The following is a 17,579-nucleotide window of genomic DNA, read 5'->3' as shown; positions in this document are numbered from 1 at the left end:
CACGGGAAGCAGCGCTGAGAGCCTACATGCGCATCTTCAACAGCACCGACTACAAAAGTGGAGATATTACCACGAGCAAACAAGACACAGCGAAGGTAAACATTTCTGGGCTATATTCCCACGCTCTACGACTAAAAAGTGGATTTCGCCTCGAGGTTGGACGAGAAGACACGTCTGTTTACTTTTTATGTTATATCTAGGTATAGCTCAAACGCCGTATCGATTATATCAGTAAGGATACCGCAATACATCTCTATGTTACTGTGAAGAAAACGAGGGACACTTATCTCATCTCATCTTTCAGTGTAAGTTATCTCCAGTTTATCGCCCAACTCTTCTTACAGTGATACATTATTTCCACCATACCACTCCAGTGACTGTTTCTTTTACATTAGCGAACAATATACGCACCGTAGTTTATCACCTTCTTCAATATTTAATAGTGAACAACATATCACTGTAACTATACCTACCACAACAGTTCAGTGAACATCCTGAATCACGTCATTCTTCTATGTGAGGACTGACTAAACTTCATCTATGCCACCATAATCATCTTTAACTGAAGTGCCCAAAAGGTTAGAAGCAGGGGCAAGAAAGCAAGAACAGAACAGACAATACTCTAAACCAGTGTGACCACCGCTAGTACTTTCGTACTAGATCTAGTACCTTTTATAATATTTTAGTGTTCTAGTCCGTTCACCCAGGGCCGTCGCGTGGTTTGTAAGCGCCCGCGGCGAGAATTCCAAGGCGCCCCTTACAGTGTGATATGAGAAACAACCAGAATTTATTCTGTACTCCTAGATAGAATGTAAGATAAAGAACGTTAGTATTATGTCCATTTTTTAAAATGAATGGCTTTCGTAGATAAAACATAAAAGTTAATGAAAATATAGTTTTGAATTATTGAAATCGAGTACTATTCTTGTTTATTTTGAACTGACATCAACATAGTAATAGCACAGAATATACAAATAACGATACAAATACTATGTTAAATTCCAAGATTAAAAAAAAGAAAAAACTCTTCTTACAAAGGGCTAGAGAAAGTTTCAGTTGAATAATCCTAGACGATGTTTTATTTTACCGGTAATTTTCAAGTGCAATGCTCTATCGGGAGTCCCTCAAGGATCTAATCTAGGTCCTCTGTTATTTCTTCTTGTTATTAATGATATTCCTCTATGTATTAAAAATTCTCAAGTTCTTATTTTTGCTGACAGTTTCAAATTTTACTCCAAAGTAAGTTCAATTGATGACTGCTTGAAAGGCCAATAGGATCTACAAAGAGTTCAAATATGGTGTAATAAGAACAAATTAGTCCTTAATCTGTCTAAATGTAAACCCGTATCTTTCACAAGGAAAGAAAATCCAATTAACTTTACCTATACAATATGTGGCACTTCCTTGTCTACCCCAAATACTATCAAAGATCTAGGAGTTAGACCTATATTTTGTAGCAAATTAGCCTTTCCTCAATTCGTTGACGAAATAACGAGTAGTGCATATGGAAACATAGGTTTAATTTGTAGGATAGGGCAGGATTTCTACAAAGAATCAACATTTATAAGGTTATATTCCAATGTGAGGTCAAAATTAGGATACTGTGGTACTGTTTGGACACCAAATGTCACTAAATACTCTGATGCAATAGAAAATGCACAGTTCAAATTTTCAAAAATGCTTGCATACAAGAAAACTGTTTCCTACCCAAAGTATGTCCCTACGAAGATATAGTAACGAATTTTAGTTTTCAAACATTAGAAAAAGGGAGATGAACTTTTGATCTGTTGTTCTTACATAAATTATTAAATGGTAAAATTGATCTTCCAGAATTAGTTTCAGAAGTACTATTACGTGTCCCAATAGGTAAGACTAGAATAGCAAGACCAAACACTGTGACATTCTATCGTAGAGAAGCAAGAACTAACCTATTAAACAAGTCTCGTCTGTGGTGAATGTGTGCATCATACAACGAAATAATTAGATTTCATGTAGTAGATGTATTTAGTATATCCGAAAACAAGTTCAAAACAATTTTAGAGCAATAGCTTCTGCATAATTAAACGACGTATACTTGTGTTTGTATAATATTGTATGATAGATAATTATCTACACGACACTATAGTTGGGCATTAATCCTGTTGTGTTATTCTTATGAAATAAATAAATCAATTTTACTTAGCAGTGGCCTGATCATTATTAAAATATCTGAATTATTATTATTATTATTATTATTATTATTATTATTATTATTATTATTATTATTATTATTATTATTATTATTATTATTTTACAAAAAGAAAATCATTTAGCAACATAATCCGAATTCCTTGAATCTCGTTGGTTTGTCGTTCTGGCAGAACCTCTAGTCGCGGCACCCGGGGCAATTGCCCCGTTCGCCCCGCCCATGCGATGGCCCTGCGTTCAACAATAACTCTAGTGCTTTTCTCCTCCTTTTCTACATTTGGGAGAGAAAAAGGAAACTTATGAAAATTTGGCAACGTAAGAAAATTTCACAGAAACAATTTGCTGAGCAAAACAATATATTCACATTAAAAAACTACATACGTATGAGTTTCGCCAACTAATACTTTGGCTTCATCAGACACATCACAAACCAAAGTGTTTGTTGGCGAAACTGTCACACGCATGTAGCTTTTTAATGTGAATATGTTGTTTTTCTCAGCAAATTGTTTGTGTTTAATTATATACAAAGTAAAACTCCTACTTATGTAAAATATTACGAAAATCTTACTGTTAAGGGTGTTGTGAGGAAACAGAGCCATTTCTATCTATTTTGTGCTGTAATTTATAGTGCATTCTATCGGGCAAAATAGTAAGTACAAAAGTGTCAAAGAACGAAGGGTTCGTTAAAACTAATAAATGACCACACTAAACAATATTACATATCTGGTGATCAAGGGCGCCGATTTCTCTGTAAATTTGGGTTGGGCCCATTCAGATGCAGAAGGTATATTTATGAGAATTTTAAGACAAATTGCATTCAAATTATCCCAAATATTGTATATTCATAAATACAATAGGGGCCCCACATGAACTTTGGGAGGGCCCGGAACCTCCGGCCCCCCAGGATCGGAGCCCTTGCTGGTGATCCGTTTAAACAGTAGGCTATTATGGAACTAAAACTCAAGTTTATAAGCCCATTTTATAATATTTCTTATTTTATCCCGACATCGTCTATATTTGTCATACTTGTGTTATTTTAGTGGTTTTACAGTGAGTTCTAATACGACAATTAAGGAAGGATTCCGCCAGAATTTTTAGTTTGGGGGTGTAAAATCAAAATTGGGAGGAAGTAAGTGTTTTACACGTTTTGTATCGAATTTTGACTTTAAAAAATTAAAGTTGGGGTTCTTTCAAGAATGTGGGGCCACTTTCCACCCACAGGGGAGGGGGAATGCCGGAAACCTTCCAATAATTAGTGAATTAGATATTGATATAGTAAAATGTCATAAATAGAATGAAACGGGAGCAGATAAAATGTCAGTATTTTCCCCAGATCTAGTACTTTTTTCTGCATATGTTAGCACGAATTATTTTTGCTGCGTGGTCACATTGCTGTAAACTCAACATGGCTGCAAAGCGTAATATCAACAACGTAAGCATTAATCATTGGTAATGCGAAAAGAAACAACATAAGAGAATACAAGCAAAATTTACTTCGTATTATAAGAATGACCGTTGTATAAATAGTTTTCGTTAGATCGTTAACCAAGGAGCTAAGGTAAGTGTTTTCTTACTTTTATTGAGATTGTACAAGGCTCATTTTAAGTCAAGAAATATTGGTACTGATGAAGAATAGTCCGTCACAAAAATGGTAATTTTATGGTTAAAGTGAGTGACTGCATTTGAAAGAGTATTGTGAAGAATATTAAATTGTACTGTCGGATGAATTTTTCACAATGTAGGAAATTAGTATTTCAATATTTATAAATATAATGTTACAGGTATGAAACAATTGCAAGGGTTAAACTAAATGAGTGCATATCAAAGGCAGCTGTATAAAATAACTAATTTCCACCGGCGGAGTATTTCTGTATGTTATATCAGAAGTAAGCTTATGTTTACAAGTATAGAGTTACGAGTGTAAAACCATTATAAGTACTCTATATGATTTTATGCGATATCGTGTTTCTAGTGTGCAGGTTTACTTTTGGCACATGACTCGAAATAATTGTTAAAAATTATAATTCTTTCACTCATTTGCTTCGTATTGTCTCCTAAATGATTTGGACATTACTCGAGCAGACGGTTCTACCAAATTTTGACATATTTTCAGGTTAGGTTAGATCAGGTGTAGATTGAGGGGGGCGCGGTGGCTCAGTGGTAGAGCGTTCACCTCTGGTGCTTGGGGTCCCGGGTTCGATCCCAGCCCCCGCCAAGTGAACTTTGTGGTGGACAAACACCGTGCTCGTGGGTTTTCTCGGGGTACTCCCGTTTCCTCCCACTTTCTTCATTCCACCATTTCTCTCATCTCTCATTATCACCGTCTCCTTTAGCCTAACCGGCATAACCGTGGGACGTAAAACTCAAAGATTTCAGGTGTAGATTGACTTCAGAAGGGCTCATTTTAAATACAATGTGGACGTGTGGCATACAACACGAAGCAACGTGGGGTCCCTGGTTCGATCCCAGCTCGCGCCGTGTGGACTTGGTGGTGGACAAACACCGTGCTCGTGGGTTTTCTCGGGGTTCTCCCGTTTTCTCCTACTTTCATCATTCCACCATTTTATTCATGTCTCATCATCACCGCCTCTAGCCTAACCAGCATAACTGTGGATCGTAAAACTTAAAGAATTCATTTCATTTTGTTTGTGCTGGGTGGTCACTAAAAAGCACGAATGCTGTGTAACCGAGTCAGGGCAGGGGGCCCGAGCTGTAGCGAGGAAGCACGCACGTGAGCGAAGGGTGTATACGCATAAATGAGGATAGTGGAAGAGCATATTTACACATACAATACTTTCACTATCACTCAAAATTCAGTTCAATATGTTCTGCACTGAGAGTAATTACTTATGTTCCCACTTTCATTCCTTCACGAAAAATGTTTCACGCTGTAGCCTATTTTACCTATAAATTTTCTCTTTGGTTGAATCGTCTGCTCGAGTGAACCCATGATTTCCGCTGGGCGACATGAAAATATCTCACATGGTATAGGTGCCATCAGAAGTAATTGTTGAAAAATTTACTTTTTTTTTTTTTTTTTTTTTTTTTTTTTTTACGATTTGCGTACAAATACGCCGTCAGGATCTATGACACAAAAACTACAGTGCAAACAACAAAAACTAATCCGTGCTATGTGACCACTAAAAGGCGCAAATGCTATATGAGTCGGGGCTCCGAAGAGAGCAGGCGCGTTAGCAACGGCAAGTATACGCTTAAGCGAGGGTAGTGAAAACAAATGGGCTTTGGCAATGATACGAGTTTCAGTTCACTTTTCATAGTTTCATACTAGTAGCAATCCACTTGCAAACATAGAATACAGTTTTTTATACACTGTGCAGAAATAGGTCGCCGGTGGAAAATAGTATCTAATACAATATAGTAATTTTTCGTATGATCTCACTTATTTTATTCGTCGTAAAGCACTTGTAATGATTTTACACTAGTAACCCTGCACTTGTAAACCTAAAATACAGCTATATTACTTTGAATTCAATTCAATCGCCTGCAGAAATTTGTCCTTTATACATATATCTTTTCATGCAAAGTATTGAATTTTACCTTTAAATCTTTCAAAATAGGATGTGCCAAAAGTAAACCAGCCCCTTTTTTGCACTATGCTTATATACTACATCGCTGTTTCCTGCGGACACGCCTCGTAAAGAAATCTATACCCATAAATAAAACTCCTATCCTAAGAAACAACATCTAAGACACTACGAATGACTTTCGTGATGAAGTAATTGCATATAATAGAAAAGCACGTAGTCATTTCCAGGGCATATCAGTTTGCACGCAATTATTTGGGCATATGCCAGAGTAATAACAGTCCAGGACCTTTTGGGGGTACATTTGAAGCAAGAAAAATAAAATAAAATTATTTTCTTAATTTGACGGGCTATTCGTAATCTGCTCTGAATTCTTAGTAGTATGTTAAGTTTAAAGACATCACTAGAAATAATTATTCAGGAAGTAAAGTGCTTTCACTACTTAACTTTCCATTCTTTTCAAAACATGGCCTTTGTGCAACAGATTAGGTCGAAGATGTTAAGGCTTTGGTTAAGGTAGTTTAGGTTTTATATTTCTGAACATAGTCTCCGGCTTTTAACCCATGGCTCTAAGTTACATTATATTTCATTATCATACTGACAGACGATCATAGTCATATGTCTTGCAAATAAAATTAGAAAAGTAAACACACTGCTGAACAAGACTGCACTTATTTAATTAAAACACATTTACACGTGACGTTTTGATCTTCTAGCCAAGATCCTCATTAGACGTACACTGAGTGATATAAAAACTACTCCAGTATATATACACAATCCATCTCCTTATCTGCTATCTAAGTGGCCCGTTCAAACAGCCAATCAGAAGCGTAGAAATCTATCTGAACTGACCAATGGGAAAACATAACATTCTACCAGAAAGAAACAACAAGAACAAACAACCCCATTTCACTCCTTGAATACATCAATTCACATACATTTTTTTGTATTTATCAACAATATTCCTCCATTCTTTATTAATGTTGATACCTTTGGTCCAATTCACTAAGTTTACATCCCCTTCCTTTTCTATCCACCTGGCCTCTTTCCACTTTCTCGGCCACAACCTTCTTTCCCGTTCCAGCACAATAATTTCTTTCCAGTACACATCATGTCATTTTTCTTTTACGTGTTTGCAGATTGCGTTAGTTTCTCTGCCATATTTCACATCACTTTTATGTTGTTTAATTCTTTCTTTCAATAATTTCCCCGTCTTCCCAATATATTTCATATCACAATCCTTACAATTTATATAATAAATGACACCTTTCTGCTATCTTTTTCCCTTATTCCTCCCTTTGCTTTTGGCCATGTCCAACAACGTTCTGCTACCTTTTCTATACACCTTGACCCCTTGCTTTCTTAACATAAGTCTTCTATTAGTGGGTCCTTTTTTTATTACGTAGGTCTATAAGTGCTCGAGTAAATTTGTGTCATAATCCTCTTCAAAGCTAAGTGTTATGGGGCGTTTACACTTAGTCGATTTGCGTTCGATTCAGTTGAATTGACGTCACTTTCAACTTAATCGACCGTGTAAACAGGAATTCAACTTAATCGCTTGTTGATCGAAGGCGACTAATCGACTGGCAACTGAATTGAAAGACGTTCTATTTTCTATGGTTGAAATAATTGAACACATCCATCGATCTGATTCGGCCTAGTTGCTTCGATTTAGTGGCAAATGCAGCGAGTCGATTTAGTCGTGCGACTAAATCGACCAAGTGTAAACGCCCCATTACGGAGGCAGGCGCGTAGCACATGATAGGGCACCGAATGTGCTGGGTTAGATACTGTCGAAAGAAAAAATCATGCACAATTTAATCTTCGAAGCCAATATATAGTTTATAAATATTCTATTTAAAGTTGTGTGTAGGTTGTAAAGTCACTACTTAGATGACTTTAGGATCACCTACTTTAATTTTTACTTTACTCATGTGTCAATGAATTGATTTCTAAGGAACTAATTCCTCGAAACAATTCTTTAAATATCACCAGAGACGAGTTCCTCCGGATTCGACTTAATTGTATATCATAGTGGTTCGGACTGTGATGTTTTAAACATCACATATTTCAATTGCTGATAAATTTAGGTCCATGCTAACTTCATATCATAACACAGTTCTAAATTTGTCAAAACTTGAAATATGCAGTGTATAAAATAGCAAAAGAAAGACCTATAGCGATAACTATCACATTTCCGACTACATACTGAAAAGGACACACACTAGACAATAAGAACAGAGGCAAATTATCAAGGCACGAAAACCAAAGTAGAAAATAAAGAAAGAAGGAGTACACATAAGACAATGAACAAAAAGTCGAAATTACTTAAACTATACGCACGGGAGCGCCAAGCTCCCTAATCCCCGAACAACAATTTTTAAAAATATTAAATTTGTTTATACATATTTCAGGGCATTGCCGGCATCTGTGCCTTAAGCCCATCACGTATGAGAGATTTGAGGGATTATGTCCCTTATCTAGCATACTATCCGGGAAAGGGCTAAGAAGGAAGTAGCCTGAGACCTGTGCTAGACACCATCCTTTCATTTGCCTTGTGTGAATTAGGAAAAACCTCACTCAGGATGACTTGCTTGATAAAACTGTTACACCTTTTCAACCGAGATCCTCACCAGTAATCGAACTGAGATCTGCTCGCGCTAAAGGCAGTTACTAAAATTAAAGTACAGACAGCTCATAAAGCTATATACTTAAAGAGGGACAGTTAAGTCAGGATCTTACAATTAAGTAAAAATAATAATAATAATAATAAATAATTAGAAAGAGGCGAAATAAATACTTAAAAAATGTAATTTGATTAATCTAGTTTAACATCATGAAGCACTGAATGAACACCGATGAATGTTTTCGTATTTTGTTACACAAGAAACGAGCATATATTAGAATAATTTCCCGCATCTGTAGTTAGATGTATTAGTTGTTTCCATTTCTAACGGATAATTGCTTTAAGTATCGCGGACATTTCCGATTGCAGCGTACATAGTTCATTGACACGATCACCTCGTATTGTACATGATAACGAACTGCGATCAAATCAGGGACCGCACACACCAGAAAAGAACTTTCTACCACTGAGCCAGTGTGGCCTGTACTGGACTTCTGTTATATGTAATCGTCCCTTAGTTAGTTTTGTTCAGATATGTTTATCATTTGCCGAAATAATTTCCTACAAGGCAGAAAATTATCAGGCAAAATATATTTGATCTCTGTTTTTATAAAATTGTGACAGCCTTTCGTCTGGAAATATGATATTTTGATCATTAAGCATTACCTTTTATCATATATAATTTTATTTTTATGTTATAAAATATGCGTAGTTAATTATGATTTTTTTATGTATGAATAGATTTTTTTAAAGTGTCATTTCAAGATGCCACCGCAACCTCTGTTGAACATAAATCCTGATAAACTCTTTGAGGAAAAGACTGTGGGTGAAATCCAGAAAACACAGAAAAAACTTCAGTATGAAATTGAAAGGAAGAGAGAGGAACTGAGAACAATGGTGGGGTAAGTTATATCAAAAGTAATTTATTATATTAAGATTCACACGGAGCTTTTATATTTGTAAACTTGGCCAATAAAGTTGAGAAATCTTTTGTAGTAGTTGCCTCTTCGTGGCCAAATGACTACTGCGGTTGTTTTCTCTTCGCATACTCTCAGGTTCAGTCCTTTTTGAAGGAACTTGTGCCGGATACAAACCTCAGTAAATGTTACTATTTCATTTAAACAAAACATAGTTCTTATCTCATTTAGCCTTGATACTGAAATAGAACGTTAATCTCCAGTCAACGTAAGGACCTTGTATATATGTGTGCGTTCATGTGATACTTCGAGAGTAGAAAGGATAGGATATTACATAGCAAATAAATGAAACAATGAGATTGTCTCACACTGTATCTTCTATAGATACAGATTTTATTGAAGCGTGCAAGAATGAAAAATAATTAACTGGATGATGAATCGAACTCAGAACTGTGGCTCACTGCGATAACTTTACGTTACCTCCACCCCTGCAGTCTGAATAAGTACCACCAATCTCAAGAATGTATTTTGACTGTTCAGGGGGCTGACTATACAACATAGGTTTAATGCATTAACACAGTAAAGCGGAGATCAGGTTTGATTCCCAGTCCAGTTGATCATTTCAGAAAGCATTGGAACTAATTTCATATTTCTGTATGTAGATTAAGCTTAAATATATTTCATATCTGTGAATTATAGAGTATAATTTTAATAGTCAAAAGTAATATTTTATTCATATGTTTTGCATTGCATAATTCGAAGGATGAATTATTTATTGTCTCTGATGTAAATACACTAATTGTGTCGTGACCGTACGGTTCTGTTTTATGTGCGGTATAGTTTATATTGTGACTTTGAAAGATTTTTTTTTCTTTCTTTTTTTAGAACTTTTTAAAATTACATGTTTATAAATTTGCAAAACAGTAACATACATACATATATATTCATTATAGATAACTTAGAGCCATGTTTAACTGTAATGTACAACAAACAAGTTAAAGCTATTGGTATTAGGACTCAATTTAAGGTCATATGAAACACTTAGATATATCTTAGCACTAAGTGGTTACAAAGAGCTTGACTTTTCGGTCTGAAAAATGTAAGTATTAACTCTCCTACGTGAAATACAATATTCCATACCTAAATTCACAGTTTTCATTTGAAAACTCCAAGCATTATTAAGAACAAAATGACAACGAAAAGAACGGACATATGGGATGAAGACTTTTCTGTTCCTATATTACTTCTTCTTTTGTCGCGTTTTTATTTTATTTTCATCATTAATAAAGCTAGGCGATTCCCGTCGAAAATTTGAAGTTTGAAAGTTTAAATGCGGAATATTCTGCAGGAAGTTAGAAGATTGTGATTGTGCTACTGTTCTCTTGTCGGTTTAAATATGTTAGAAAAATATAACTGAAATTCATACTTAAATCATAAATAACAACAAATGTAAAGTAGTAGTGATTTGAACAACTACATAAATACTAATATTTAGGAGACTTTGTGGTGGACAAACACCGTGTGCGTGGGTTTTCTCGGGGTTCTCCCGTTTCCTCCCACTTTCTTCATTCCACAGTTTCATTCATTACTCATTATCACCGTCTCCTTTAGTCTAACCGGCATAACCGTGGGACGTGAAACTCAAAGGTTTGTTAATATTTAGGAGCAATAGAAAGTACTCACCAGGTTCCTGGGTTTTCTGAGGCTGACATGGATCCGGGAAGTTCTGGTTTAAAACACTAAGAAGGTCACTTTTGAACTGAACGTTCATTTTCTGCTATGCTTTCTTTATATATGTGTTCATGCTTTAGCATTTGAGGTAGAAAGTATGTATTCATGCCTAATAAAAGATTTCCTAGAGAATCCTAGATTGCTTCGATGCATCTGTGTTTAATTAAGTGAAACGAAGAAGCATCAAGCTTAGTAACTTTGTTAACCTTCCATAAATAATTTCATTTTGATTAGTCTTTGAAGAGGAGTTCCGAGGAAAGGTCAACTGGTGCATGAAATGATATACTCGCTGGCCCATAACATGTATGTTTGTGAGGAAGCTGAACATATATTCTGCGCACTGTATAGCATTTTCCTGTTATAATGTAATGTGCTTGTGTATGCATTTATATGTGACTCTGACATATTTTATTTTTCTGTCGTGAAAGCTCAACGAGAAACGAAATTTTAAAACAGATGCTTGTAGCAGGGAATTAGTGAAAGTATATGAAAGATGTTTGGGAGATTTGATGTGACCTGCATTTTTGTTTCTAACCTGAATACTGTATCTGTAGGAAAGGCACGTTGAAGTAAGAGTGATTTGATGCTCTTGCTATCGTTTTCAGTAATTTCAAATATTTCTACAGAATATTTCGCATCAGCAAGAAGTATATATTGGCGCTAAAATTGTCATGTTACGGTTGTATTCTCATTGGAAATATATCACTCAGTATTTCATATTGTTTTGGTTTGTAACATTACTAAAACCGCTAGTACATTGATGATAACTTAGATTTGCACCTATTTAAGTGGATAGTGCAAACGGTAAATTTTAGCACAACTGTTTAGATTTGTTTTAATTATACAAGACAATTTACAGACTAGTATTTTTATTAGAGCAACATTCTTTCTAATGTATTTTTTCAGGTAAAGTAGTAAATGTTAGAAATAAGATTATATTCAGGTTATCAGAAAATAATGTGAAACAACTTTTGCTAGAATTAACACCTAAGAAACTGTATTGCATGGAAACATTGATCTAGGAATTATAATAATGGACGTGAAATCGAGAAGTATCGTGTGTGAATTTTCACAAACATTGATATCTCAAAGTTTCGTTTGTCGAACGAAACTTCAAGATACATTAAGAAATACTGTGAAACGTAGGGGAGAATAAATAAATTAAGATCTGCTTACGATTTCATTGTGAGGAACTAAAATTTAGTGTTGATATCACAAATGTAGACTACCAAAATACAAATGAACTTCGCTTTCCTGTGTTAGAATTATATTCAGCAATATGCCTTATGCGTGGGACAGTCTACTATTCCGGGAAGAATTTGCTGCTGTATTAGGAATTAATGTTCATATCCGTCTTTGAGAATACATGAAATGAGCTCTATATTCTGTAGCGAATATTGGACTCGATCTACTTGAACATCGTAACATTAAAATAAAACAACACCAGTAAGTATTTCTTCTTTCTTTGAATGGAAACCTTATATACTCCAAGAATGGACTGTAAACAGGGATGGGCCATTCGTATAGTGGAACCCCGTGTTGCTAGATTTTGTCAAACGTCTAACTGATAATCAGATTACAGAATTTTTGCTCTATTATGTAATTTAAAATGAAAAATTTCTGTGTTATATATAAAAATATGTAACACATGTACTTTGAAAACTACTTTATTTTCATCCCGTTCTCTCTGATATACGAGGGTACGCTGAAAAGTTTTACCTACTGATTAATATCTCGGGTTATAGTGAACATAATTTAATTAAATAAAAATACAATGTGTAACTTGACTTTTAGGCTTCAGTTCTGGAACATGACATTTCCAAATTGTCACCATCCATTTTCACGCACTTCCTCCACCGGCGCACCAGTTGTTCCATGGTGTCACTAAAAATCTTTGGCTTTGGAGCTACATTACAATCGTACAGCACGCTGAACACCTTCATCTAAAGTCGCTGAGTACAAGATCAGGGCTGTATGGGGGCATGGGAGGACAGTACATCCAAGCTTAAATATTGTGCTGGTAGTCAGCTTGCCAGTATGAGGTCTAGCGTGTCATGGAGAAGAAGATGGGCTCAATTGTCAGGCCTGATGCGTGTCAGTCGAGCGTTTAGCTTCTTTAGGATTTGGATGTACCGCTCTGAGTAGTATCCTTGGGAAGAAACTCAGTGTAGACAGCGCCATTCACATAGAAAAACCTGACTTTCCCTGCTGACGCATAGACCTTTATTTTTTAAAATTTTTATTGTTATTTTATTTATTTTATTTTATTTTTATTTTTATTTTTATTTTTTTTTTTTGAGTGGGAGAACCTTTGTGATGGTACTCCATGGACCTCCTCTTCTCGTTGGGTCATAGTGGTGGACCCACGATTCGTCGCCTGTGACGATTTTACACAGAAAAGCATTCTTCTCAGTCTCATATCGTCGGAAAATTTCCTCAGACATCCGTTTCCTCGTGGCCTTTCATCTCATCTGTCAGCATCCTTGGTACTTATCTTGTGGACATTTTGCGGTACTTCAGCAGTTCTCTGATTATGAACCCGACTCGTTCCTTAGAGATATATAGATGCAGGGCAATCTACCTCTGCTTGATTCGTCGATTTTCGCGGATCAAATTGTCAACCAGCTTTTCATTAGTTACGTCGGTGGCAGTTACTGGCGTTCCAGAACGAGGCTTGTGAGTAAGCGTGGAATGGCTTGAATCGGTTCCTCTGACTGCATTGGCTCATCTTCGAACGGTACTCTCGTCCACGCAGGGCTCACCGTATACAACTTGCATTCGACGAAAAATTTGGACGAGCAACTCTTTCCGCCGTCAACAATTCGATTACGGCCCTCTGCTTTAACCGCCGTACGTCCATACCAGTTGCCAACTATTGATCAAGTGGACAGATGACATAAAATCCCACTATGTAGCATGGTAGGTAAGAAATGAAGGAAGCAAATAAAAATAAGAGGGATATTAACCGACAGGCAAAACTTTTCAGCCTGCCCTCGTACAAGGACTACAGAGTTGGCTGGAGCCTTAGTTTAGCTGAACTTTTCCTTCTTCCTTTGTTCTAAAAGGAAAATTGTAAGTTTTTTGTGTGAAATTTATAGTGATGTTTCTTTTAGTTTAAATTGCACGTGTCGATGTGAAATATATATATATATATATATATATATATATATATATATATATATATATATATATATATATACACTAAATTTAAAATTGGTCCGTGGTTGATCAATATCTATCATCAACTAAGTGTATAAAATTCTCAGGTCTTCAGTATCTTTACCATGGGCAGTAATAACTGAAAATTTCTAGAGTGACGTAAAGTACAGGATTCTCAAGTTTCGCTGTTTCGTGAAAGTAGAGGTGGTTCACTTTCGTTCTTTAGCAGTCGTATACGCTTATTACGGTAATGCACTTAGTGAGCCGCTATTCTTTTGAGCTATGAAACAACGTGCTCTCAATTAGATGCTTGTACTCATTGGAAACTAGGGAATAAACAGTTCTTTTCACGAATGGAAAAGTAATAGTACTCACCAATTTGCTTGTGGAGTTATTTTCTTCGCGACAGTAGTTCAATAATATATGGAGCATTGTATACCTCGACTTTTTTGTTTTCTGTTTGTCTCTCTTTCTTTCTTCTTAAATCACTTTTGTAATATTTTCAGCTCGATGTATGATTAATGCAATGTATATTTTTCAATCCGTCTAGATATCGTTTGTTGTAATATACCATTACAGTTGAAAGTAATGTCATTTTTCTTTTTACGCACCCTGTACCTAGAAATTTTTTTTTAATTCAATTTCGGTTTAGTTACACAATTTATTTACTCTCTCTACTTCGAATTAAATATAATGAACCCAAAGGTTTCGTTAGTAACCATATTCCCACTGTATAATATATTTATTTATATTTTGATTAAGTGTAAAACCCATTTTCGGATATATAACTTGAATAGTTACAAGGTTTACCATTCTGACGTCATACCGAAACATAGTTCCGTTATTGGATATAAATTTCCTTAATTTCAGACCAATGTAGATTTTGGCCAGGTACCTAATTTTTCCCTCACCCCCTCTCACTAGTCCATAGTCGCTTTCAGATCCGGTTATATCTGGATTTGCCAAATTTCTATTTGCTTTGTAATTTCCGCGGCTAAAGTTTTCGTTCTGATTGGAGGAATTCTCCTACCTCTGGCTTTTTCGGCGCAATATTATCAGAATAATGGAAGACACACTACGAGGAGCAGCCCGTGATTTCTTCTTCTACATATCTGCGGTAAAAGGATGGAAATTCTAACTATCTCAAGGTAATATCCAGTTAATTTCATTGATAAACGCCGTATAATGATTTAGGAGCTGACAAACTTACATTTTTCGTGAAGTGAACTGTAAAAAATAAAGGAGAAATGTGAACCAGCTTTACAGACGCCATATTGCTCGTTATCCAAGCCAAAGAATAGACAATATAGGAAAGTGATTTTTGATCTGTTAAAACTCAGTTAGGGATTAGGGACAATACGACCTGGTTTCGTACATATATTATAGTGTGTATAGTAAATGTGTTTTTTTTTTATTAGTCAGTAAGTGCATGTACACAGTAGGTTTCATAGTTGCAATGTTAACTTTCGGAATGGCAGCTTAAGTTAGCTTAAAAGGGCTCCTATCCCCTTTTCCAAATTGAACCAGCTCTAGCGGGGGAATGGGTTAGTTATTGTTCGTTTTAGGGCCTTTTCCCCTTTCAGGGGAAGGGTCCCTACATAAACCTCCTTAAGGTGCCCCCCGGGCATCAACTTTTGGTAGTCATTATGTAAACAATTGGTCAGGTCAATTGGACCTAGTGTTTACCTTTCTCATTTTGCCCCCTCTAAATTTAATAGAGCCGACGGTATATATCAGAAGGGAGTATTTATTTTGTCAACATGCATGTAACTAAATGGTGCATGTTTGGTTTAGTTAGTTGTTTTATGTATAGTATTAGCAGTGGTGTATGTAGTTAGTAGTCTTGTGTGAGTGTGTGAATTTTTGGTTAGGTGTATAAATATATGTTAATTTAGTCCCATTTTTCTAACATAAATAAACCAGAGTAAATATTAAATTTCTGATTAATGAGTACAAGTATAGATTTCAGTACACGGTAAATTATGCCTCCACTACAGCGCCACAGCGTCCGGTTTCGGTACTCAATTGTTTGTTGACAATACGACATCGCATAACTTAGTGATCTAGGTTGTTGGATTTTAGTCATTTATTCAAAAATTACTTTCATTGGACATGGATTTCGGGTCAGATGAGTATACCTTCGTATAAAATAGCATGAGATCTTACTGTACTAAAAATTTCAGCTTGCTAGGTCCAGTAGTTAATGAATAATCCGCTGAAATAAAGAACACCTATTTTCTTAATAGAAGTAAAGCCCATATGCTGTTACTGTTTGTTTGAAAATGTAATATTAAATTCTCTTTTCCCGTGGCTGTAGAAAATTCCATTGTTGCTTCAGTTTTATCAACAAATCAGAAATAGATTAATCGTTGACAATTTAACTTTCCGTAAATACATGTATGATTTTTTTTTTTTAAACCTGCAAGGTAAATACAATTTGGGTGCTTCGAAATAAAGAGTACGTGGTTCGATGAATGTGATCGTGTGGTGGTTTGAGCGTGATAGATTGTGATAGTTATATATATATATATATTTATTACTGCGTAATGTAAATATGTGTATGGCCTGCGTGTAAAATGTACGAAATAGGGTGTTTATAAAATATTACTTCGTGCGAAAATTAGTAGATAATGAATGAATGTAATGATATGTTAATAATATGATATATAATATGAATGAAATGATGACCCCTATATTTAAATGGATAGGCCTAGTGAATTTTATATAGTGAAAATATGAATATGTTTACGAAGAAAGAAAGAAAAAAAAAAAATCTCTCGCGTTTTGACTTCCACACCAGTGCATTCATCCAACCGAGTTTGCTACTTGGATAGTAAATTATAGTTGGGAATTGTGTGTTACTTTGCATTTATGTACCTCCTAACAACAGCCCCAGATCTTAAGCCTTTCAATAGATAGAGTAGCATCATGTGGGAATTACTTCTAAAGGTTGACAGAAATGATAATTAAGAAAACCAACTGCTATATCCTGTGATCATCGAAAAGTACAGGTTTCGGTCATTTGTACCTTTAGCATTCATTGCCTCTCCGAGATTTTTTTTTTTGTTGCTTACCTTATTTATTTATTGTGCAGTGTTCATATAACTCAGTTCGGACTATCCGATTAAATTAACTGCTACTAAATTAATATTCATGGATAGCGTACCCGGATGTCGACCCCTAGTCCCTTTAAGTATTTTCATTTCTTTTCTTAGTTTAATTAGATGAGGGAAATTAACGACGTCCCAGACGGTGGCATGTCTGCGCTGGGTAGCCATCGGTGATGTTTTGGTTATTGAAATCACCGATCCAAAATTCAGTTTATTTATTTAATTTTTTTTTAATTTTGGCGAATTACTAATTAGGGATACCTTAGCTATTACTCTAATTTCATCCCTATTCTGGAATCTTCTA

General features: G+C 35.4%; 1 protein-coding gene across 3 annotated transcripts in view; it reads left to right on the top strand.

Annotated features, from left to right (window-relative positions):
- Positions 1-3,573: 3,573 nt before the first annotated feature.
- Positions 3,574-17,579, top strand: part of Cog1 (conserved oligomeric Golgi complex subunit 1) — a 113,641-nt gene continuing 99,635 nt past the window's right edge. For 2 of the 3 annotated variants that reach the window (XM_081733865.1, XM_081733863.1), the window contains exons 1-2: positions 3,574-3,745; positions 9,100-9,260. In XM_081733865.1, the coding sequence (XP_081589991.1) occupies positions 9,124-9,260 (137 nt within the window). In that variant the 5' untranslated portion in view covers positions 3,574-3,745; positions 9,100-9,123. The remainder of the gene's footprint in view (positions 3,746-9,099; positions 9,261-17,579) is intronic. The other variant, XM_081733864.1, reaches the window with a different exon arrangement.

This window comes from Thermobia domestica, chromosome 12 (assembly GCF_964235325.1).
Source record: "Thermobia domestica chromosome 12, izTheDome1.hap1.1, whole genome shotgun sequence".
Taxonomy (NCBI): Eukaryota; Metazoa; Arthropoda; class Insecta; order Zygentoma; family Lepismatidae; genus Thermobia; species Thermobia domestica.
The sequence above is the reverse complement of the archived record's forward strand: the minus strand, read 5'-3'. Positions and strand labels throughout refer to the sequence as shown.